We start from the raw sequence: 27,240 nt of genomic DNA, 5'->3' as shown, positions 1-27,240 counted from the left end.
CATTATTATTTTGAATTTGAGAATTCCTCTTATTGAACAGACTGTACATTTTTCTAGTCAAAATATTTATGCAATTTTATGTCAACACTACAGTCCTCAGTGTATTAGCTTTACGCAGATATATAAAACTTTGTAGATTTATTTCATACCTCAAGGATATTTTGTATTTTATTTAGGCAAGTAAAAGCTACTAAATATGGCTGCTTCCACAAGATTTAACATAGCCAGTTCTAGGGTTAAGGCATGAAGTCTATAGTGGTCTGACATCGTGGTTAGCTGGTTTGTGTTCCGTTGATCGAAAAAGGTTTCATCATCAGAATGTTGGCTGGCATGGTAGGGGAGGTGGTGGTTTGCAGTTTCTAATCACTAGATTGCGGGTCAAAAACCTGGATTATATTCCAAACCTCTTCACAATGCTCATATGCTGTTGATGGTGGTTCGTCCATCAGATGGGGATGTAAAGCCTTGAGCAGACCCCTTGGTGCCATTTGACGTGAGTAGGCTTTGTGCCGACACTAGGTTTCACACCCTCCCTTCCTATTATCGTATATCACATCATTCATTTCATGTCATTAACTCCTCTGATGATGTTGATGTCAGGAAGGGCATCGGGTCTTAAAAACTCGCTATGACAATTCATCCTACTTCATACCTGACCCCATAGATAAACGGGATGAGCGCTGGACTTACATACATATATATATACATACATACATTGTTATGAGGGGTGGTGAATGATTTGCGTAGAAACCAAGTATATCTAATCATAAATCATGGCCTAGTCCACATGTACATCTCAGTTCGCACCCCTGACTCCACTAAGGATTGAGAAAGGCGTTAAAATAATAATAATAATAATAATAATAATAATAATAAAAGGGGCCAATGAATCCCACTGCTTGTGCCCTTTAAGCCAATATCAGTCATCAGTGCAATTACCTCTAATGCATTAGATTTTACTTTATTACATTGCAGAGTTATGTTAATGTGTAGAGCTTGGTCTAATGGTTTATAGCAGAGCAAGTTGACCGAACAGTTAGGGTCTTGTAGCTGTGAGCTTGCATTCCGGAGATGGTGGGTTCAAATACCACTGTCGACAGCCCTGAAGTTGGTTTTCCGTCGTTCCCCATTTTCACACTAGGAAAATGCTGGGGTTGTACCTTAATTAAGACCACATCTGCTAGCTTCCCATACCTAGTTCTTTCCCATCCTTGCATCGCTGAAACCATTCAGTATGATAGTGACGTGAAAAAGTAGCAAAAACAATTAATGGCTTATAATATAACTAGACTGAGAACCCACTTGGTAGCCATTATTGTTAAGGCATCAAGTCTGTGTGGTCTATCACCGGAATTAGCCAGTTCGAGTCCTGTTGGCAGAAAAAAAAGTCATCATCAGAATGTTGGCTGGCAGGGTAAGAGAGGTAGTGGTATACGATATCTAATCACTGGATTATGTGCCAAAAGCCTGGATTAAATTTCAAATCTCTCTGCAGCATTCACATGGAGTGAGGACAAATTACGCTGTCGATGTTAATTCGTCTGTTTGATGCAGACGTTAAGCCTTGAGCAGACCTGTTGGTGTTATTCGACAGGAGTAGGCTGTGTGCCAACGCCAAACCACCCTCTCCCTACCACATTATTATCATCATCATCCCCACATCCAGATGTACAGGTCGCCCATAGGCATCAAACAGAAAAACCTGCACCTGGTGAGCCGGGCATGTCCTCGGATACTCTTGGCACTAAAAACCAACCGATAAATAAATAATAATACTATACTGACCCCGTCAAAATTTGATGTGTAGGTTTTTCTGATAGAAATCAGCAGCATATTTATAATGATAGATATAATTTATCATATACTATATTTCCCCAAATAATCCCCGCCGTCGATAATGCCCGCACCCTCATTTTAGGAAGGCTCATTTTGAAAAAAAATGAAGTGAACTAAAATTCCTTCCATCAAAAGAGTAATGTGGGCATAAACAAACATTTCGTATCACTCCACGATGTCCACGTGGTCTTTACGCAAATATGAATGTGTAAATTTACGGATATAGCTGCTTTGCCTGAGATGATAAAAATACATTATCACTGCTATGAAATATACGGTATTTTCCGTGAAAATGAGCATGTAGGCCTACTTACATGACAGGTATTTCATTAATCTGAACTTGCAATAGGCTCGATTCCCTGTAGATGGAAAGATTCGTTGTCTTTTGCATCACTAGAATCCTCTCCTAAGTTACTTACAAGTTTGTCACTCTCCACGTCTAAAACACTTCTCACATGTGGTCTCTTTTTTACTGGACAGTAACACGACTGGTGGTGGATAATTTTTTTTGTGCAATGTGAACACTTGAAATAGACACACTGGCGAAATCTGATGTTAGTTTTGCGATACAGTAAAACCTCGTTAATTTGATGTGTTCGTAATACGGAAATCGGACTTCCAATTACGTGATTTCGAATTAACAGCCATCCTTTAATTCAAAAATGCCAACCCTTGCCAGTTTTTGCTGATTCTACTCTTCTGCGTACTGCCTGCTACGTGATATTGTGGTGTTCCTTAAAACGCTGAATACAAATCGCTATTTGAACTATGAAACACACTATAGACATACCGAAGTGAGTGAAAGTGTGGAAAGCTACTCCTGCACGTTCCGGAAGACGCGTTCTATCATGACAATGAGAAATTTTGAATTTAATTTACTCTCTAAAATATGGTACTATATTTTAAAAAAATGTAGTCAGTTTAGAATTAAAAGTCTAAATTGTTTTCCATTTAAATATGACATATAGGGACAGTTTTCTTCCATCTACGGTTGCACGAAGCATAACTGTACACTCAGGATCGAAAACTAGGTGAGCCAAGAGCGTGTTGGCAACCTTGATGCGAATAAAACCCACACCCCAATTTCGTGCCTCAATAAAAGAAAATGCGGGGATTATTTGCGTAAATACGGTAAGACAGTAAAACCTCTTTAAGATGTTTCTGCAGTGGACAAGGAGAGAGAACGTGTTAAGCGAGAAAACATACTATTGAATACACAAATAAAATCTATTCAGCAGCGATATGTAAACACTTGATATTATTTTTCCAACATGTGTGCGCTTTTTGTCGTGTATGTATGGGTACAGTGAAAAATATAGGCCATCTCCCGTTTCTAAAGATAAGATGAGAGTATTAAAAGGCATGGGAAAGACAAGAGAACTAATACAAAACACTTTTCCACTTATAATAACAATGTATTAATAGGTGTTTAAAACACCACACAACAATTATGAAAACATTTGCACGGGGGCATATAAAAGTATCAACATATTGTTGCATGATAGCACTCTTAATAAATGTGAGTTGAAGCCTCATATTTTGGAGCAGTGGGTTATTAAACATTGTTTTTTCGTCACACTCTTCGACCATGAATTATTTGGAGGTTAAACTCGGCCATGTGCGAGATAATGACTTTGACCACCATCTTGAATGTGGCAACACTTCGATTTGCTTCGATCGACTAGAGTCGAAACTCGAAGGTGCGAGTTTCGACATATGCACCACCGCTGAAAGATGCAGATGCCTGTCCACGTACTGGATTTTAATTTTGTCCTCTAGGGGCCGATGACCTTAGATGTTAGGCCCCTTTAAACAACAATCATCATCATCAATTTTGTCTTCATTATAGTAAGCGATTTACCGGATGAGTTGGCCATGTGGTTAGAGGCACGCGGCTGTGAGCTTGCGTCCGGGAGATAGTGGGTTCGAATCCCACTATCGGCAGCCCTGAAGATGGTTTTCCGTGATTTCCCTTTTTCACACCAGGCAAATGCTGGGGCTGTACCTTAATTAAGGCCACGGCTGCTTCCTTCCAACTCCTAGGCCTTTCCTATCCCATCGTCGCCATAAGACCTATCTGTGTCGGTGCGACGTAAAGCAAAAAAAAAAAAAAAAACAAAAAACGATTTCTTGAATTTTTCACTATCCATAATTGGGTTGCCACAAGACAAATATGCACCACTCTAGTCAACTTCACACGATTATTTTCCTAATCCGTAGATAGGCTATCATGCAGCAAATATTCTCTACCCTTCACTGTATCACTCAATACAGAATTAATTTTTAATTTTTGAATGGAATGTGAAATACAATCACAAACAAGCTTACTGGGTTATTTAGAAATATCACTGAAAATTGGCAAGCAAAAATGAACTTTTGTGAGGTTAATGGCTTGCTCCCTGAAGGTATAATTTACCATGTAAAGTTAAGGAATTCCAAGGCCTTTTTCACGTTTTTGTGCAACTTTCTCCGACCTGCCTCCTGTGGTGGGCTCTTGTCTGTGTTGTAAATCACGTTACTTTGACAAGGGATGGCAAAGTACATTTTCAAGGGTAGGAAATATGTGATTGTACTAAGTGGTAATAGCAAAAATTTGTGATGCAATAAGTGAAGTATTATTATATATATATTTTTTTGCTAGGGGCTTTACGTCGCACCGTCACAGATAGGTCTTATGGCGACGATGGGATAGGAAAGGCCTAGGAGTTGGAAGGAAGCAGCCGTGGCCTTAATTAAGGTACAGCCCCAGCATTTGCCTGGTGTGAAAATGGGAAATCACGGAAAACCATCTTCAGGGCTGCCGATAGTGGGATTCGAACCTACTATCTCCCGGATACAAGCTCACAGCTGCGCGCCTCTACGCGCACGGCCAACTCGCCCGGTATATATATATTTAATAGGACGTGAATTGGGACTTTGAATTTATGACTTGCTAAGCGATAAAACGTCATAATGAGTAAGACAGTAACAAGTTTCACTGTTTTCATTTTTCTGAAACTTGATTATATTGGCAGTGTAGAGATTGGCACACATTGCTGAATAATCTGTAATCTTGTAGGAGGTCAACAATTCAAACTCATTTCATAATTTAATGCGTGATAAGATGCTGTTGCTGGGGGGGGGTGGAAAGTTCTTGCTAAAATGTGGAACGCACACCCATCCTCATTTCCAATGTGTTGCCAGACTTGGACACCCCATATTGCCCAAACCATACATTTCCAGACACAGATTCCCTCTTGAAAAATGATCAGTTTGCTGTCCTGCATAATATAATATACAGTACATTGGTGTTGTTTTGCATCAACCTGTATAGATATATTAATAATTGCAATATAATTGGTCTGTTAATCGAGCTCGATAGCTGCAGTCGCTTAAGTGCGGCCAGTATCCAGTAAACTGTATATAGGATAATATTTTTTGTTTATTTCCACCTATTCAATACATTACAAGATGTTGGCATTTACTTTAAAAGATTATTCAGATGAGACATGTTTCGCCTCCTACTGTGAGGCATCCTCAGTCATTATCAAAAACCTTATTATTTTACCAGGCATCTGGTTAAAGATATTCAAAAATGTGTTTGATGATTATAAGAGAGGTAAGATTTACATTTGTTATAAACATGTTCATGAAGTAACTAAAAATCTAATATATTGATAAAAACATATGTAGTTCTTTGTTGAATAGGACTTGTTTGATTGTACTATAGTAAAAGAAGGTGGCTTGAAGCCGTAGTCATTAATAGATGTCTAATACATAGTGGAAGGCATAAAATATCAGTTCTATGAGAATATACATTACATTCAATTGATACTAAAAACTAGTGGATTCATAGGTAGTACATATAAAATGTTCAATGAAATAACTAAAGATCTAATAAAATGATAAACACATGTGTAGTTCTTTGTTGATTAGGACATCGTATGATTGTACGGCTTAAAGCCGTAGTCATTAATAGATGTCTAATACATAGTGGAAGGCATATGAAATCAGTTCAATGAGAATATATAATACAATCAATTGATACATAAAAACTGGTAGATTCATAAGCAGTACATTTAAAAATGAAGGCGTCATGTGACTATAAATGACAGTTGATGGCTTAAAGCCGTAGTCAAAGTTTAAAGTATAGGTCAATAACTGCTAATATATGGTAAAAAGATATAAGTCAAAATATAAAGCTTAGTATAAAAAATATGAAGGAAAAACATTCCAATTGTTTGACAAAAGTTACTTGACGTTGACATGCATTTGTCCGTGATATTTATTGGTCAACAGTTCATAGGTTATTTTAGATTTATTCGGCAAGATTGCGTTGACAAGAAGTTCACCAGATGTTTATAGTTGGCCTAATTTGTATTAAGTCATCAAGAAAGTTGCAGAGATGATGATGGCTGGAAATTCTCAACGTTGATTTGGTTTTTTGACGTGAAGGTTGGAGAGCTGTTGTGTTCTTCTTCGATGACAATATATTTTATAAAACGTTGATTTTAATAATTTATACTATTGAAGAGTATTATGGAAGTTTGAAGAGGCTGTTGAATTATTGTTGTTATAGATTGGTTCTATGGCGTTGTAGGCCCGTTTGACAAGCTGTGTCATCACTTGTAATAACAGTATCCAGTATTCGGGAGATAGTGGGTTTCGAACCCCACTGTCGGCAGCCCTGAAAATGGTTTTCCATGGTTTCCCATTTTCACACCAGGCAAATGCTGGGGATGTACCTTAATTAAGACACGGACGCTTCCTTCCCACTCCTAGCCCTTTCTTATCCCATCGTCGCCACAAGACCTATCTATGTCGGTGCGACGTAAAGCAGCTTGCGAAAAGAAAAAAAGTCTGTTATTGGAAATTATAAATTTTCCAGCTTACTAATTTTTGGTTGCCAAGAATCGAAATCTATATTATAGATACATACTGCTCAGAAAAATTAGAACGACAATGTTTTAAACACCTGCATTTTTTTTTTTTTTTCAGGAGTGGTTGGAGTGGAACAGACATTTTATCTGGAAAATGAAACCGTTATTTAACTGAAATGTACATATCCTGTTCACTTCTTATCACACAGGTTGGTGCTATGACCAGAAATTCAACACATTGTCGTAAACCAGAGTGGAATGTCCTTCAGTTAATACACATAGAGCACAAAAAGGAACATTTCAATATCCGGTAGGCCCTCAATGTGCCCGTATTACTGCCTCACATCATCGAGGCATACTCCTGACAAGTTTGCAAACAGTTTCTTATGAAATTTTGTCCTACACCTCAATAAGGACCCCTGCAAGTTGTTCAAGAGTCTGAGGTGCTACAGGACGGGTCCAAAGTTGTCCGTCCAGCATATCCCATAACTGCTCAATGGGATTGAGGCCAGGACTCAAAACAGGCCAGTCTAATGTTTGAATCGCCAAGTCCTATTGGGTTTCCATGGTGTCTGATGCTGAATGTGCTCTCGCATTGTTGTGTTGTAGAATGAACTGCGGATCCGTTACAGTTGCAGTGGTCATAACATGATCCAGTACAATCTTATTGATGTACCCCTAAGCATTAAGCCGGCCTCTGATTATTTGAAGGTCTGATCAGCCATCAATTGTGATGTCACCCGGCACCATGACTGAGCCGCAGCCAAATCTGTCTATTTCCTGGACTGCTGCTTTCTTATAACATTTGCCACGTCGACAGTATACACGTATTACATAAAATCAGCTTCATGGTCCGTATCGCACTTCAATAGATTCACAATTAAGTATTTATTTATTTTCCACCTAGTCGATACAATGATTGCTTAAGGCAATTTTTAATGGTCAAAAGTGGTACATGTTTCGTATATTATCAACATCTTCAGCCACATAACACTGTTTAGATGAAAAATATATAAAATTGACAAAGTAATGCTTTAGAGGAAGTGTCCTTAAGGTCAATCTTATGTTAATTTTAAGGACACTTCCTCTAAAGCATTACTTTGTCAATTTTATATATTTTTCATCTAAACAGTGTTATGTGGCTGAAGATGTTGATAATATACGAAACATGTACCACTTTTGACCATTAAAAATTGCCTTAAGCAATCATTGTATCGACTAGGTGGAAAATAAATAAATACTTAATTGTGAGTATACACGTATACGCCCATCGCATGGTGTTAGATGAAAGCGGGACTTGTCTGTAAGCAATACGTAGCGCCAGTAACACAGCTGCCAGTTCCTATGGTCCTCAGCAAATCGAAGTTAATCTCTCTTGTACAGAACAGTTAATTGAGGGACCTGATGAGGTCTTCTTGGTCTTAAACCTGCCTCTCGGAGTCTGTTGCTTATTGTTTGGTCACTTAACACTGCAACCAGTTGTTGCTCTTAGATCATTTTGTAGGTTCCGGGCAGTCTCAGAGCGCCGGCGGAGAAAACAGTTTATCACATATTGGTCCTCTGTGGCCAATGTTTTCAGTTTTCTCCCTCGTCCTGGCTTTCGTATGTATGTACCGGTTTCACAAAATCGTTTCCAAACCCTCCCAACAACAAATGGAGCCACATTAAGCTCTTTAGACATTGCACGAATAGTCCAACCTTCCTGCAGTAATGCCACTGAAAAAATGAAATGGCGTATGGCTTTTAGTGCCGGGAGTGTCCGAGGACAAGTTCGGCTCGCCAGATGCAGGTCTTTTGATTTGACACCCGTAGGTGACCTGCGCGTCGTGATGAGGATGAAATGATGATGAAGACGACAAATACACCCAGCCCCCGTGCCAGCGAAATTAACCAATTAAGGTTAAAATTCCCGACCCTGCCGGGAATCGAACCCGGGACCCCTGTGACCAAAGGCCAGCATGCTAACCATTTAGCCATGGAGCCGGACAGTAATGCCACTGCCCGAACATGTTCTGCCTCATTCATATACCTCATTTTGACTGATGAAACATACACCAAGAGTATAGAGACGTACTCGTTACTTACACTCACTATTTGACGGAGTGATACATTGCTCGTTCATTTCACTCTGAGACATAGCATGATACATTTGGCTACTGCCACAAAGCCATGGCTTTCCAACGCAATCTGGAGGGTTCTTCACATTCTTAAAACATGTCGGAAGAATAAGAGCAGCAGTATACATATGTTAATCATGGACTGCTTAACGTGGTACATGTGATTCAATTCTTGTTTCTCTAATTCTTTTGAGCAGTGTGTTATGTCAGACCTTCAAGAAATCACTACAGTCCAGGTTGATGGGAAGTGATAAAGTTAAGGTAAAGAATCTGGGTGGATGGAGAAGCAGGGAACAGCTAGGTGAAAATACAGCCACATCTGCTAACCACCAAGTTTATCAGCCAATACTGACTCCCTCGGGGCAACAGAAGTTCGTACTCTGTGGAGAACAGCGTGCCACTTCCATCTTTATTGGAAGCACGCAGCTTCAGTCCACTACCGACTTACGGAGAAAGCGGATCCTTGAAAATGTCATGTATGGTTTATGGTGAAACGTTTGAGATCTAGAAATCCAATTTGACAACGGAAAATTTCTTCTATATCCATGGAGACATCGATCATGAAAGCCTGAGCTGTTATGTTTGGAAATACTGTTACTAAAAAAAAAAAACATGTAACTGACAAATTGTTAATGAGAACAGAAAACTCCATGGTACTGAGAATCTATGAAAATGTGAATACTGGCCTTGTCTTTTCTTTTTCTTTTTTTTGCCGTTGGCAGTTGGCTTTATATCGCACAGAGTCAGATACAGCCCCTTGCATTTGTCTGGTGTAAAAATGGGAAACCACTAAAAAAACAATTTTCTGGACTGGCAGTGGTGGGATTTGAACCCACCATCTCCACAGCTATGTGACCCTAACTATGCGGTCAACTCTCTTGGTCAAATGTAAATTACAGGATAATGACAGTGAATCGGGCAGTGATACAGTTTCAGAAAGTAATTCTATTTTAGACATGATATAAGCTTTTGGGCTTACGCCATGTCGAGAAAACAAGGTGAAACTCTTTGTTTTGCAGAGAACTTTGCTTCGCGTCTTCAAAAGAAAGTTTCGACTGTTTGCACGGAAGACTTCTCCAGTTGGAGAAGCCAGACGCGGAGCAATCTTCGCTGCAAAATGTAAAAAGTTTTACTTGTTTTCTTGACATGGCATAAGCCCAAAGGCCTATATCATGTCTACCATTACGGGCTGTGAAAGCATCAACGTCAATAATTCCATTTTATTTACTAGTGGTGAAAGTGATACCAGCGTGACAAAAAGTTCGGCAGAGAGTGAGGGTGAATTTGAATGTGACAAAGAAGGCATAGGAAGACTGCTGGGAATGGAACAAAGCAAGTGATAAACCATCCAAATAGGGTTTGATAGGAAATTCAAAAACTCCCTCCAGAACTTTTATTTGCTGACATTGTACGACATGAGACGAATGGACTTTAATCTGCCCTTCGGAGATCCGACTACCTCTGTCGAGTTTGAACTGTTAATCTTGGGGTCCAGATGCTGACACTACCACTGATCCAGAGAGGAGCTATTTTTGTCTATTAAGTACATCTCTCGCCTCCTCCCTAGCTTCCTATGTATGGTAGATATTCAACCACTGTTCTCTTTCTCTCCTGAGTGGGAATTGGTGAAACAAACCGGGAAAATTTCTATGCTGTATTTTTTTTTACTGCTATTTTTATGGAATTCTGATAAGACTTTTATGTTCTGTTATTGTATTTATTTCTTGGAATTACACAATGGGAACTTGAATTTATCTTGCTTTGAGTGTGGTTTACAAAGGTTATTGTGTTAGAAAAGGTCATATGTAATCAGTCATGTTCCTTAAGAATTATGTGCATAGATAACAATTTCACAACCTTGGTCTAACATTTCATTGGAAATGAAAAGGACTGTAATTCATTTGGTGATTCAAAATAAAAGAGAGTTATTGTAATCTCATGGAAAGTTTTTGTCTTCTTGCCTTTTAGGACGGGATCACATTTTTTCACAAAATATTAAAATAATAATGAGAGTAATACTAATAGAGAGAAGAATTTATTAGCAAAATAAAGGTGCTTGCTTCTACACAAGTTGTCCCAAAGATGCAGCATATCAATTTAAACATTATTTTTGACAATATTGCAGAACTGTGTAAAGTAGTTGACATAATTAAATTAAAAATAAGTAACAAGCATTTTACCTATTTCAGTAATAATAATAATAATAATAATAATAATAATAATAATAATAATAATAATAATCACATGGCTTGTCTGCCTCCGTAGCGTAATGGTTAGTGTTATTAGCTGCTGTCCACGGGGGTCCGGGTTCGATTCCCGGTACTACCAGAAATTTAAGAATGGCAGGAGGGCTGGTATGTGGTTGAAATGGTACAAGCAGCTCCCCTCCATTGGGGGTGTGCCTGAAAAGAGCTGCACCACCTCAGGATGAGGACATGAGTTTACTTTTTTTGTTTTTTTTAATCGCATGGCTTCAGCTACTGTGACGCCATCTGGCTTCTTGTTCATCAATTTCGATGTTCTGTTTTACTCTAGGCCTACTAGATGGCAGAGTAAACCAAATCTCCCATGGCCGTCTGTGGCTGAGTTTTAATGAATCTTGTTGGGTAAACACCAAATGTGTCACCAGAGATATTTTACATGCCGACATCGTAGAACATACCGTACAGTAGCATGGTGTATAGGAAAGTTTCAGCAAGGACGTGTGGCAACGGTGATCAGCAACGCTCAAGATGAACTGTCAGTGTGCGAACCGATGTGGCTTGTGCCGTCATCGAGCGGCTCTTGGAGGAAGACAGACGATGGACGCTACTGGAGTTAGAGAGGGCAGGTGTTATCGAGAAACGCACTATCCACAGGATATTGTGGACAGAATTGCAACTGTGCAAAATCATATTGCGGTGTTTACTGTATGCACTGAGAAAAGTTCAATGGTGGATACAATATGCAATGTGCTCCGACCACCTAGCACGCTGGCAACAGGACGGTGACCACTTTCTGTCTCAGGTTGTCCCGAGTGTTGCTGATTACCAGTTGCCACGTGTCCTTGCTGAAACATTCCTACCCACCATGCTGCTATATGGTACGGGCATTACTCCCAAGGGATTTCACCAATTCACTGTGATTCTGTCTCGTATTTCTCCCCCGGAGAATGGCTATTTTGAAGTATGCGCGCTGCTCAACACCGGTTACTTCCGTCTCGCACGACGCTCGCCACACTACTGATTTCACAGCACTCTCTGTGCTACTACCAGCGATCACAGAATCATTTATTGTTGTGAATACACACTATGCCTGCATAGCTTCCACTCAACGAATAGCAGCCTGTGATACGCTCACATATCTGCAAGAAAAAAAATAGTTGCAATGACTTTTGCCTCATCCCTTGTAAATAAATACAGTAGTAATGTGTTCAGACAATATGTGTGAACTGTTTGTATGACAGTAATTTCTGGTTACAGGGTCCTTTTAGAAACACGGGAAATGTTAGAAGAGCAACTCCAGCGTGCTCGCAAACGAGGCGAACACATCTTGGAACTGGAAGGAGAGATCATCAAGTACAAACAGCAGATCAATGAACTCTCCCTGGAGCGGGAAGCCAGCGAGGCCAAGTTACACGAGCTGTTCGAAGAGAATGCCCAACTCCAGGTACTCACGCGTTCTGTACTCAACGAGAGCAGTGCAGGTGTGGGGGACATCGAGAGCGATAATGCAGACTTCCTAGAAGGAGGTAATAATTTGTTTCTGTCATTTAACACTGTCTATTGCATATTTTGATTAAAGGTAAGTTCATATCAAAAGCAATTACCAAAATGATTAAACATTTCCCTATCCATTCCCAGATGAAACAAAGCTGGTTTTTTTTTTTTTGTCTGATCCATTCTTGACGTCTATGGAGCATGGTCCTTACATCATCACTCATGATGGTGATACAGAGACCGTAGTTCAGAAAACTGTATTGACTTCAGCTGATCTCGACTACAGCTTCCAGCTCTCTTAGCATTAAATTGCCGTATTTCACCGCATATCAACTTGTGAAAATTTAAATTTATAATTCCAGCTTTACAATACTGTAATCGTCTTTATTAATAAGACTACATTAAACTATATTGGTGATACATGTTTCGTCCTCTTTTGGGACATCTTCAGTCACACATAAAATCATTGGAAATATGGTAAGGACACATTAAAATTAATGAATAAAAAGTCTGTGAATCCTGTGAAGCAGCGTATTAGTGTCTTGTCAATCTTGAATCTTAAAATAGCTCAACATGAACATGATGTGAACCATGAAGTCCAGTTATTGCGCAGGTTAAAGTGTCTTTACGTGCATGGAACTACACAAATATAAAACAACATGAGTGGCTATGTGAATTAAATTAACCATAAAATTATACTGACATTGTGAACATAATGTGCATGTCCTTTATATGTACATAAAATACCATATTTACGCGAATAATCCCTGCCACCGAATAATCCCCACACCCTAACTTTAGGAAGGCTAATTTTGAGAAAAATAAATGCCAACATTGACCCAAATAAAACCCGCACCCCAATTTTGTGCCTCAATTTAAAAAAAAAATATGCAGGTGTTATTCGGGTAAATATGGATATAATATTGATGCAACGTTAAAATAGTTTCTTGTGATGAGTTGAAGAAAGGTGGACTTAAGTTGAATGCCGCAAGTTGAACTTGGTTGTGTTGTTGACAATATGGGCAAAAAAAAAAAAAAAAAAAAAAAAAAAAAAAAATGAATGAACTGATGAAAAATTCAATGTGAAATGTAAATTGTGTGCCCATTTGGTCACTCACCTCCTTGCCCATCCTATGCAGTCCACGTTGCACACTTCTTCAAAGAATATCAACAAAAGAAAGGGCAGGACCACAAATGTTGTGAAAAGGAAAGACTCCATTGGTCTTGTAAACCTCATAAACCTGATGCCACAGGGATCGGAAGAGAACCAGAGTTGACCAGGGGAGGTCAGACAGTGGGGAGGCTGGCACAAGTAAGTGGAAGCAGTGCCAACCGAACTCGTCTATTGATCCCGTGGTTACCAGTACACACTCCCAAGTTGAGAGCACCTGGAGTCCTCCTTTTAGTCGCCTGTTATGACAGGTAGGGGACATTGTAGAAATATTCTACCGACTCCCCCCACAGTGCGTGTGTGTCTATATGCGAGGCCTGTTAAAAAAAAAAATGGAGGCTTATCTGTAACCTAATTTGTTTCAACACATTTGCTTGCCTGTCTGACCACGTTTGGATTAGGTTTTGTGTGTCTAAAATACCATATTCGCGCCAACTTTTTACTTTCAATTGTACGTTAGATTTATTTATTTAAATATATACCACCAACAGAGACAATCTCCATTTACAGGTAGATTTTATAAAACAATACATATTGTAAAGAACAGAATTTATGAAAAAATAACAAGAAAATAGTAGGGTATTCAAAGTATGAAAAAATAAGAGAAAGAGAAAAAACAAACATGAGAATACAATGAATTCATTACCCGACGCCCTTGTTGTTTGCACCATCATCTTCTTCTTCCTCATCCATTCCCTTTTCCAGATTCTTTCTGGGTAGGGTGGAGTACCAAAGCCCTCCACCTTACTCGATCTTTCCACCAATCCTCTTCCAGTATTTCATTGCTATGGACTCCTCTATTTGCAGTACAGTCCACAACAGAGCTCCTCCATCTCATTCTAGGCCGTCCCCTAGGTGCCTCTTTGCAGTCTCTGTATCCATGAATATTCTCTTTGGTATTCTCTCCCCTGGCATTCTCATCATGTGTCCATGTGCTTTGCTATATCAATCTCTTCTTGAAGTTTACACACTCCCATGCTTCTCCTTTTCTCCCCATTTCGCATTCTATCTTGTCTTGTCTTTCCCTGTATGCTCGTCAAGAACCTCATTTCAGCTGCTTGTATCTTACTTTGGTTCCGCTTAGTCAACGTCCAGGCTGCTGAAGCATAGGTCAGTATAGCTTTATAATAGGGCGAGTATAAAACCTTCTTGCACTTCATTGGCACATCTTTGTTCCATACAATGTCTCTCACACACTGATAGAAACTTGCAGACTGCACCATTATATTTAGTATAAATATTAATGTTATTATACAGAAATGCAGATTTTCTAACAATTTCTAACCCATTTTTTATTTATGCTAACTATGAAATGATGCAGTATTTAATTTTTTTATCAGAAGATGTTATCTGTATGAAACAACAGTTTTCACATGATGCATGAAGTCTCGAAGAGTCATTGTAAAATCAGTTCTCTGTTTACATGCAGCAATTTTCTTAAAAATGTTGCACATTCTAACTACTGGAGAATTTTTATGGCTCACTGTTTTAGAGTGTTCTCAATAAAATGTTTGTCTTGTCCGTAAATTCTTATTGTTTACATTAAAGTTCACTCTGCAAGTAATTCACTGTCACACATTATTTATAAGTTTGTACAGAAATATTTGTTGCTGAATATCCCTTCTAATATATAATGATGAAAGTTTAAATTCATTTAGCAAGTTATTGTATGAAACGTTTTCTTTCAGTGTCGAAGTACAATGCGTTTTGTAATACAGAATGCGAAGAAATGTTTTCTGAACTTTTTCGATCTATATGGGACTGATAATGAGGTGTTCACACAGCATATGCATATTTAAGTTTACTATGCACCTCTGTATTATAGAGAGTAATTAATGTACCAACATTTTTTAGTTCCCTCGAATTCCGAACCACAAAATCTAAGCATCTTTAAGCTTCATTTGCAATTGTTTCAATGTGCCCTTCGAAGTTAAACAATTAAATTGAAATAACAAATAACATAGTTTAACCTATTCAATACAAGTAAATAAGAAATGTAGTGTTACATTCCTATTTAATTATAAGCAGAAGCGGTACCGGTTTCTACCCCAATATGGGTCATCATCAGCCGAATAAAATGCAAAAACAATGCATAGGTAAATAAGAAATTAAAGGATGAGTCTTTCACAAAAACAGTTGAAGAAGCAACATAAGATAATGGGGATTGGCACTGCGCGATTTTAAATCATAAAATCTAGAAGTAGAAGGTCAGTCACTTATATGAAGTAAGGCGCAATCTTCTGAATAGTAGCACAACACACGCAAAGTTCGGCACTGTGTCTCAAAATGTTTACGAGAAGAGGTGAACAGTTAAGTGAACCAGCCTGCATATACTATCAGGTGCGGAGTCACAACACAATTTTATCTTTAAATGCCCTTTGAAGGACAATGCAGTATCCATTAAAATTCCCACAGTAGATTAGTTTGTTGGTAGATAGCGGGCAGATGGACATTTTACTACAGCTTGGGGTAATTTACTGCATTTCTGGATGTGTGATCTAAGTAAACTTGTGTCAGTCCCGAGATTTCTGAAGTGCATGGTTTAATTCGAGTGGCACTGAGTGGTATAACGAATGGTCACGGCAAGTAAAAAATCGTACTAGATCATCTACTAAGTTAAAGCTGTGTGTTACATGTTACCTAGTTAGTCAGGGTGGCATTTAAAAATTGCTGGGCTACATGATGAAAAATACCTGCAGAGGGAGCTGGGAGTGGATATGTTAAGTACTCCCCTCATCTACTAACACTGATAGAAGTGGTCCTGGTATGCAGTTTGCGGGTTTGCTCGTAGTTCCACCTGTGATTTCAATTTAGTCTCTTCGGTGGACTAAAATCATCCTTTCAGTGTGAATTTCAGTTTGGATGATATCGAAAAGTCTGCCAGGGCTAACCCGAGTGAGTATGGTGGATGAGGTTTCTGTGTTCATAAAAAATTTACAAATCATTAGCGATGCGTCAGCTGGATAATTGTCATATTGAAGGCTCTAGGAGTTATTTCTCCACAAGTCTGGTCTTTTTTCTCCTGACACTTTCTCTGAGACAGCTGAAGACTTCGAGATAATACCAGCGGTTCACCGCTTGACCCTGAGGTATGAATTCATGTTGCACAGCATTGTTGATGTCAAAAAAAGACCGTAAACAACACTTTTATCTTTGATCTGAATACCTGCGACTTCTTTGGTCATGGCAAAAAGAAAATTCCACACCACTATCTCCCTCTGTAAACAATTTAATCAGTTAGAAGTAGAAGCTCATGTTGATACGCTGCTCATAATATTCAGCCTTCTTAACAATCACAAATGGTACAGTAGAATTCCACTAATCCGGCAACCAACAGTTCGGAATGCCCGATGGTCTGGCACCATTCCAGGATTTATGTTTTCACACCAGGCAAATGCTGGGGCTGTACCTTGATTAAGGCCACGGCCGCTTCCTTCCAACTCCTAGGCCTTTCCCATCACATCGTTGCCATAAGACCCGTCTGTGTCGGTGCGACGTAAAGCCCCTATCAAAAAAAAAAAAAAAAATTATGTTTTTTTTAATTTTTTATTTACGTTTGTGACTTAAAGCGCACGGCACGGTTCGAAACCACTTGGAAGTGTCCACTACGTGTCTTACGTGTCTACTAATGTTACACACAATTGGCATTGTTAGCTGTCACCACACACAGCCTCAGGTCATTGAGGAAACTGAAGAAAAGGAGAGAATCAGGTGGGCAGAAGCCGCATAGTCCCTAAATAAATTCATCACTTTCGCTGAGTGTAATACTAATTATAATGCCACTGAACTTATTGATTTACATATCATCAGAAATAACTTTCATGCCAAGCAATAACGATCTCGAAAACAAAAAGATATTCGAGATTTTTTACGTCACTCTAAAATATTATACAGTACATGTATGTAAACTGAATGTGTTGAATGAAAATTTGGTGCTCCCCTAATTTTGAGCTAAAGTTATTAAACTAATGATTCTGCTGATCAACATTTTACTGCAAAACTCCGTGTTTTTGCTGTACGCCTTAACCTATATCGTAGTAAAAGATACCGCCCGGTAATCCGGCACCGGGCCGGTCCCGAACGTGCCAGACTATTGAACTTCTACTGTACTATAAACTGACAGTTGTTGAGCAATTGCTGAGTGTTTAGTAAAAGCACAGAAGATGGCTAGTTACTTAGGAGGGGTACCATTGTACAGATCCACAGCCAGAAACTGTCAAGACTTCACATTTACATGTTATTTTCTAAGTTCAGATATTTTTGGTATAGGCCTCATAAACACTCTGGAAAAAGAGAGGGCTCCTGACATAAACTGGAGAAGTAAATTTGAAGAGCTTATTGAGTAGGTTTAAATATAATATCCGTACCTTCCAGATCAATGTTGGTGTCCATCAAGAATCAGCCTTGTCCCCATTGCTCTTCATATGCTGCATGAAAGCCATCACAAATGACATCCAGATCAGGCATCCAGGGACGTTATTATAGTTAATGAGACACATGAGGGCTTCAAACAGCAAGTAGAAGAGTGGGAGATGCTTCTTGAAGAATTTTGAATGAAATTAAATCCTAAGAAGACAGAGTATTTGGAATGAACTGTGCAAATTGATGGCATAATCTCTGTGGGTGGGGTTCAACTTAATAAGGTAACCCAGTTCAAATACCTAGGGTCATGCGTCACTTCGGACTGCAGTACGATTCCAGATGTCAAGACAAGAGTCGGTGCCACATGGATGAAATACAGTGGAACCTTGGATTGCGTGCATAATTCGTTCCGGCAACATGTTCGTAATCCAAATCGCTCGTATATCAAAGCAAATTTTCCCATAAGAAACTATTGAAACTCGGATGATTCGTCCACAACACAAGCCCACAAAAACATTTATTCGCATAACATTTCTAAAACAAAATATAACATAAAACAATTAAACTGCACTTTACCTTACAATAGAATCATTGTTGGTGTGAGGGAATCTCAGTTGAAGTGAGAGATTCCATTGACTTTTCCTCCTCCTCATCCGAGGATGAGATCTCCATAACCTCCTCCTGTTGTAGACGTAGACTTGTTATAAAATCTCGCGATATCAGCCACTCGCATACCTCGTTCGTGTTTTTCGATCATTTCCTTCTTAAATTCCGTTGTAATCATCTCCTTCGTCCGACCGAATTCTTTTTTAGCCTTCTTTTCGTTCACAGGGCCCATCGTTGCGGAACAGTTATATCACTAATGACAGTAACAAAACATGTACACTCGTATGGTGTTGACTATGCGAGCGAGGCACACCAACTGAAGTCCAGCGCGGGAAATGATTACACACACTTTCCCAGGAAAGAGAGTGGCAGGGGGAGGGGAAAACAAAGGAACAGGGGAGGTGGAAACGTACGTACACGTGACGCTCGTATTGCGAAACCTCACTCGCTTATCAAGTTACAATTTATTTAAAATGTTTGCTCGTCTTGCAAAACACTCGTAGACCAAGTTACTCGCAATCCGAGGTTCCACTGTATAATAATTTTATAATTTCGTAAGGCTATTTCTAGCCGAGTGCAGCCCTTGTAAGGCAGACCCTCCGATGAGGCTGGGCGGCATCTGCCATGTACATGTATGAAATGGCACCATGTTACTGGATTCCTGTGTGATGAGAAAATTCCATTGCATCTAAAATCTAAATTCTACCGCACAGTGATTAGACCGGTGGATCTGAATGCTGGCCTATAACATCGAAGCATGAACAGGCACTTCATGCAAAGGAAATGAATATGCTGCGATGGTCCTATGGCTTGACTCGACTGAAACATATCAGGAACGATGCTGTGTGTAAGAAGTTCAAGGTTGACCCAGTTGCAGAGAAAATGCGTGAATCACGCCTGCGATAATATGGGCATGTACTCTGTTGCAGTGAAACCTTAGATGCAGACTGCCCTTCATGTGAACATGGGGGGTCGGCAACCTCAGACACGCTGGCTGGATAGGGTGAGAGATAACATGCGGGTCACTAAACTCAGCCCCCTGGATGCTACGGATCAATTGAGGTAGAGGAAACACTGCAAGAAGTCATATCCTACATAAATGGGAAAATGCAAAGAAGATGATGATGAAATATAACTCTGACATTTGAATTTGGGGTTAGTGATTTTTCTTTATTGCAAACAACTTATTACATAGTTTCTTTTCCAGTATTACCATGATTAACATATCAGTAATAAAATACCTGATACAAATACAGTAGCCTTTATGTTAGTATTCAAGTTCTAGTAACACTCTTCATTCAGTAGTTTAAAGCTTTTGATATAACATTTCAATATCTTCTAACACAAACACATTTTAAACATTGCATTCATTAACATATATAGGTCATTTAAAAAATTAAGTACATAGCTGAATTGTGGTTATCATTAACACCTTTTAGGAAGAAGATTGAGAAAATTGTTTATGAAGAAAACCTTTAAACTGCTTAGTTTTTCAAAACCCCCAACCAATAATAATGAATATGAATATCCACAGCCTGTTTCCAGTCATTGGACTGGATCAGGAAATGAATGAATGAAGCCCACATCTTGCGGCGAGGATGGGAATTGTGCTGGCTGCCGGAGCCTGTTACACTCCTCTGGGGCAATGATTAATGACTGAGAGATGAAAATGAAATGATATTGAAAAGTGTTGCTGGAATGAAAGATGACAGGGAAAACCGGAGTACCCGGAGAAAAACCTGTCCTGCCTCTGCTTTGTCCAGCACAAATCTCACATGGAGTTACCAAGATTTAAACCCAGCGGTGAGAGGCCAACGCGCTGCCGCCTGAGCCACAGAGGAGTTCCAACCATTAATAATAATAATAAAATATATTGTTACTGAATAGGTTCCACAGATCTTAATTGAATGCGGCATGATCACAGAACAATTGCTTTAGAGATACAGAGCTCCTTACAAATGATCTTTGAACAGACTTGTGATCATAGAAAAGGCAAGGCATTGTCCAGTGATCAAAACCTCCTAACTTCATTCTCAATCTAAAGCCACTTAGTTCCATTAATCATTATGAAATACCATTGCGAACATTGTGTTAAAGTCCTATGTATGGTCTTGACCCATGTGTAAATTGGCAAATACAAAGAAATCTCTGAGTTTCTTTTAGAATTCAAGATTTTAGAAAAATTTCCCTTTCTCCTGTAAAATTTTCCATTTTGGAGTTAGTGTATGAGGTTTTGATCACCAACTGATGAAGGTTATGATTAGGACCTGGATTTATATATCTTGATGAAGACAGACATCATTCTCATATTTAACTAAGGAGGAAATAAAAATTAAGTATAATTTGAATCACTAAGGACTGAGCTTTGCCAACTCTACAGTGTTAACCCTTAACTATCCGGGTCCTGTCTTCCAGGCCGTTTGACTTCTCGTTTACTCCAAAAACTCCCCTCTTTGTGGGTCACTATGAGCTCTTCTGGCCATGAAATCATTCAAACCAAACCAAACCCCATGGCACTACAGCCCTTGAAGGGCCTTGGCCTGCCAAGCGACCGCTACTCAGCCCGAAGGCCTGCAGATGATGAGGTTGCATGTGGTCAGCACGACGAATCCTCTCGGCCGTTATTCTTGGCTTTCTTGACCGGGGCCGCTATCTCACTGTCAGATAGCTCCTCAATTCTAATCACGTAGGCTGAGAGGACCTCGAACCAGCCCTGAGGTCCAGGTAAAAATCCCTGACCTGGCCGGGAATCGAACCCGGGGCCTCCGGGTAAGGGGCAGGCACGCTACCCCTACACCACGGGGCCGGCATGAAATCATTCAGTGCTAGAATTCAAGCAAAATATCACTTGGCATGCAACAATCACCCAGGTGGTTACGGGATATAACTTGTTGAACATTTACGTCTGTTGTACCCGATGTAAAGTGCTTGCAAGTTTCAAGAAAGTAGCATGTAATTCAATTAATGAAGTGTATTTTTTTATAGCAATATGCTGACATTTCAAATTATTATTAATAACATTGTTAGGATCAGTGCAGCATTTGGTCTTTTCGTGAATATTGGCAAGACCAAGCTTATTGTATTTTCGAAAACACCTAAGCAGGCTTCGTTGCACATTAACAACACAATTGTTCAGCGAGTGATATCCTTCAAATATCTTGGGACTCCAGTAACTGAGCATTGCGTTCCCAAGAATGAAATCTTATTGAGGATTGGGCAAGCCAAAAGTTTGTTCAATAGTACGAGGGGTCTATTCACCAGTAGAAATCGCAGCCTTCAGCTCAAAGTTCGGATGTTGCACTGCTACGTTTTTTCCTGCTCTCCTGTATGGTTTTGAAGGCTGAATGCTCAGCCCTTAGCTGGAGAAGCAGATTGAAGCTTTCAAAATGTACAGAAGAATGCTTTGAATGTCCTGGGTAGAAAGGAAGACCAGTGAGGAAGTCCTCAACTTGGTAAATAAGAAAAAAGGAGCTTCTAGAAACCATCAAGGAGTGAATGCTCAGGTACATCATGAGAGGTGAATGCTATGAACTTCTCCAAATAATCATCGAGGTGAAAATTGAAGGAACACGATCTGTGGAGAGACGGAGAAATTCCTGGCTTTGAAGACCTGCGCTGCTGGTATAGGCAAACTTCCATTAAAATCTTTTGAGCTGCTGTTTCACGAGTTATTCTAATCAGTTGGATTGGCAGCATTCGTAGGGAGACGGCATCCTAAGAAGAACGAGTTTCGCTTAGTCGTAAATGACATTTCCATCATAATGCAGATGCTAAGTATGTTATACAGTATATTTTGTAATTGATTTTATGTGACGTTGTATACTAAACATTTCTACTTAATCTTTTTTAATGCTTTGTTTGTCCTTGTGACATTATGCTGAAATGGATTTTACTGGTCAATAATTAATGAAAATTAACAATTACCTTTTTCAAATTTTAATGATGAATTTTACTAGAGATCTCCCAGACCGGTTCTGGGTGTTACTGCCCCTGTTATGGTAACCAGGTAGTTAAAGAATTAAAGACGAATGAATTTGTGAGCAAGGGATGCTATGGTAATCTGTTAGAAAGGCATCAACAATTATCTTATTGTTTTCGAAGAGTGATTGTGGAAGAATTGGAGATTAAATAGCACTCAGTAGATGACCCTGAAAACCAAGCGAGTTGGCCATATGGTTAGGGGCACTCAGCTGTGAGCTTGCATTCGGAAGATAGTGGGTTTGAAACCCACGGTCGGCAGCCCTGAAGATGGTTTTCCGTGGTTTCCCATTTTCACACCAGGCAAATGCTAGTTTCACTCCCCTTGTAAATAATTTACAATTATTGTTAATGTATAATGGGTGATCTTTGCATACCTAACTGTCTTTGCAACTTTGCAGTTCAGTGTATTATTGGATTTAAAACCAGGCTATAATTATTTTGGGACCAGTACTCAAAACTCAACCCTGTCAGTTGACCTTCTACTACCCTCGGTTAAAAGATAAATCGATGATAGCTGTGGCATTCTAATAGAAATGGATTTTTGGACATAGAGCTCAATAGGAGCACACCTCTAATGGTATCTCTATGACATTTTATGAGTAACGGTGTATTAAAAAACACCTGCCATGCTTTCAGATGCTGTCCTCATTTTGCAATATAACGTCGGCCTTCATGTTGTTACATTGAAATGGACTTTAAAGAAGGGGAAATACTACCCCACCCTCAGGACTTTGGCCCGTACCGATAACTAGAGAAACCACTCGTCTTGAAAATTATTCAGTAACATTCAATATATTTCTTATAGAGTAACTTAAACCATCACACATACTGTATGAACAAAATAAAGGTGTTCAGATTGAAATACAAAACTTAGTGTGTGTAATTTTTCAAATGACCACACAATAGAAGAATAAATCATTAATCTAATACAAATATATCCTTTCCTTTCATGATCATATTGTTAATTAGGCAATTTGTACTTCTTCCACAGTTTGTAAATGATCTCATGGATAAGATTTCATCACTGAATGCATATATTTTCTTCCTAATTTCAGTTAATATCTCTCTGGATAACAGTTTACCATTCACTGAATATTTTTAATGACTTTTTTTTTTTCAATTTTAAGGATCTGTAAATGTAAAATTTTCATGGTTAAGATTTCATCACTGCTACATTAATTTTCAAAAAGAATTTGTGTTTTGCAATATGTTTTCATTTTTTTGTGAGAATTTTTAAAAGTAAATATCTTATTGTTAATAATACCACCACCATTACCACCACCAATTACCCCAACAGTTGCAATTTCTAGACAACAATACACAAGAATATAAAAGTACATCAAACTGGCAACAGAAAAAAATGGAGGAAAAGGAAAGGCTAAGAAAAAATCAAATCTGTTTTCTTTTATTGAATTATTGTAACTGCGAGTACTCCGAAAAAGTTATTAAATGAATTATCTTTGGTTTATTGGAATGTAATGGTTTTGAATTAGTCTCATAAGTTATCCGTCTTAAATCTCATTAAAGACTTGTGCGAGTACACAAAATGAGATCTACGATTTTGGCAAACCATTCATTTTTACAGAAATTTTTTAATATCCAATATGATTCTGTAAATTTTCATGATTCAATTAAAGAAAGGAAACAATTTGAAATTAATCTACAGAGTTGGAAATTGAAGCTTCAGGAGAAAAAGAAAACATTTAATATTTCTTTCCTTGAATTATTTCATCATCTGGAAGATGTCTTTATTCTTTAATTCATCTTTTTCCCCTCCCACTAAGTAAAGAAAGATAATTGTGCAAATTCTGGTTAGGCTTCAGAAATTTTTTTTTTTGCTCCTGTATAAACATTAACTTAGAAAGAATATTTTTTTTAGTTTATTAAAGAAATAACTTCTCTTTTCCTCTTTCTTGTAATGTCATTGTGAGAGTAATGTTGTTATGCTTCTCTTATTGTTTGGCAGTCTACTGTTTAACTGAGCAAATTAAACAAATGTCTTCTCAGACGTGTACCTAAAATTTTAAGAGACCCTGTGAACATCTGTCTGAGAATACAGAGCTTCATAGGTAATACATTTCATATTATTCTGTATTGAAGAGTTATATAATGTAAAACAGGAGCTAAAAGTTTTCCACCTATTAAATACTCATTTTGAAAGTAGTTTCAGTCTTGCCAGAGACCATCGTCAGTCAAAATCATAAAGTTATGGCAAGACATAAATTATAATCTAGTGCTTGATAAAGTCATCAAGAACTGGGAATGTACACTGAGGAATCTAGAAATCAAACCAGTTACCATTGGAGCCGGGACCCGAAAGATTGAGATCAGGTGCCTAGCATTCGCAGATGACATTGCAATCCTAACCAACAACTCTAAGGATGCTGTCATTGCTATTGAAGTCCTGCACGAGATAGCAGTGAGGGCAGGTTTACACATATCATACGACAAAACTAAGTACTTTGAGACTCGGCATCCCGGAAACCCCCCTTTCACGACCATACATGGAACGATTGGGAAAGTCATTCGCTTCTGCTATCTTGGTGAATGGGTCCACCCCAATGGTAGAGACGGTACATCCATCCTAGAAAGGTATAACAAACTCAATGCAGCGTACCAACTATCCCACAACCATTATAATAAGAGGTGCATTTCGAAAAATGCTAAGATCTGTCATTACAAAACTGTTGTCAGACCACAGTTTTTGTACGCCTCAGAGACCCTCCTGATGAACCAAAAAGGCACCATGGATGATCTAGAGAAAGCCGAAAGACGTATCCTCAGGAAAATTCATGGACCGAGATTGCTCCCAGATGGAACCTACAGACTTAAATCGAACTCTGAGCTGTATCGACAGTTAGAATCAGCCAATATTATAATTATAATTATAATCGTATGGCCTCAGCTACCGTGTGCAGACATTTCAATTTGACGCCATCTGGCTGTCTGCTCGTCAATTTCGACGTTCCGTTTTACTCTAGGCCCCCACTAGATGGCAGACCGAGTAAACCGAAACTCTCTCGGGCGTCTATGGCTGAGATTTAATGAATTTTGTCGGGTAAACACCAAATGTGTCACCAGAGATCTTTTACATGCCGACATCGTGTTCTACGGACACCTACAACGAATGGACAGCAACAGGCTTACCAAGAAGATCTTTTCTTTGGATAAAAGCTACAAGATCTTAATGAAGTACAGAGGGACTTGGATTCGGCTGGGATTTCAGACATTGATATAGAAGATCGTTCCAAATTTTGTGCTATGGTACAGTCTTGGACCCCACCACCTAGAGTTCCTAGAAGTCGGAAGCCCCTTTCACAGGAGAGAAGGGAGAAATTATCAGCAGGGCTCAAGAGATATTGGGAACGAAGAAGAGCATCGAGGAAGAACTAGTCATCAGTGCTCCTTAATGGGCTTAAATCAATAATAATAATGAAATAACAGTGTGTTGTTGACATTCGGTGAAAGACGAGTACTTCTTAAAAGACTACGTTAAACACTTAAAAGATTCTCAAAGTGCTATTCTTTTAAGAAGTCTTTTGAGAAGTACTTGTCTTGCACTGAATGTTAACAACACAGTCTTATTTTATAAATTTTATCTATTATAATTTATGTTTTGCTTGCCTTAACTTCATGATTTTGACTGATGATGTTCTCTAGCAAGACCAAAACTAGTTTCAAATATATGTAACTATTTTTAGGTTACAATACATGAGTATTGAATAGGTGGAAACCTTTTAGCTCTTCTTTGACATTAATACAGAGTTTTTTAATAAATCAAATTGGACACCCACGTAGCATTTTCAGGTGGCTATGCAGTTCATTGAGAACCAGAATGATGACAATCTTTCCTTCATATTTACAGCCAGTTTGATATAACAGATATGCTAAATATTGTAATTTTTTTCACAACTTTTCTGTCCTTTTTTTTTTTTTTTTTTTTTTTAGATCCCTGCAAATGTTATGGGACTGTTTTTTGACACGTTATTCAACCACTGGATATTTATAAAGATACTGCAGTGATGTTTTCATGATACTGCTGCATTTTCCTAAAATCACCTTGTGTGTTACATGAGTTGTTTCTTTACTGTGTAGTCCACACTTGAATATAGCTGCAGCACTTATATCTTCTTCCAGTAGGATGATGCTGTATCCTTTTAATGTGGGAAGCATGCTTCCAGAACCTGTAAACACATTGCAATAAGTAAATTGTATTATTCACACATTTTATTTTAATCATGTAGTTGTACCTTCCCTTCATTAGACATCATCACTCCTGTGTAAAAATTGACTGTTCTTCACAGAGGATAATAATAATAATGATGATGATTTTAATTTTGATTTAAAAAAAAATACAAAAAAAAAAAAAAAAAAAAAAAAAACCCAGCAATTCCCTGCTACACTAACGTCAAGAAATACATCAAAGATATGGGCTTATGACCAGAAGACGTGCGCAAATGAGACCATTTCAGAACAAGCTTTGCGGCTTTCGGGACTTTCCAGAATCTGAAGCAGACAACTGGTGCAAAGTGGTTGGATGAATGCCTTGCTTGACACAGCAAGCTAATGAAAATCTACTGGATCGCTCGAAAACTGAGTAAATGCCAGAA

The 27,240-nt window shown here is 38.7% G+C and overlaps 1 protein-coding gene across 1 annotated transcript in view; it reads left to right on the top strand.

Annotated features, from left to right (window-relative positions):
* Girdin (protein girdin) overlaps positions 1 to 27,240 on the top strand; it is a 167,805-nt gene that overhangs the window by 35,443 nt on the left and 105,122 nt on the right. The window contains exon 8 of the mRNA XM_068229964.1: positions 12,274 to 12,542. Within this exon, the coding sequence (XP_068086065.1) occupies positions 12,274 to 12,542 (269 nt within the window). The remainder of the gene's footprint in view (positions 1 to 12,273; positions 12,543 to 27,240) is intronic.

Source organism: Anabrus simplex, chromosome 13 (assembly GCF_040414725.1).
Source record: "Anabrus simplex isolate iqAnaSimp1 chromosome 13, ASM4041472v1, whole genome shotgun sequence".
Taxonomy (NCBI): Eukaryota; Metazoa; Arthropoda; class Insecta; order Orthoptera; family Tettigoniidae; genus Anabrus; species Anabrus simplex.
This window is presented reverse-complemented; position numbering and strand designations above follow the sequence as displayed.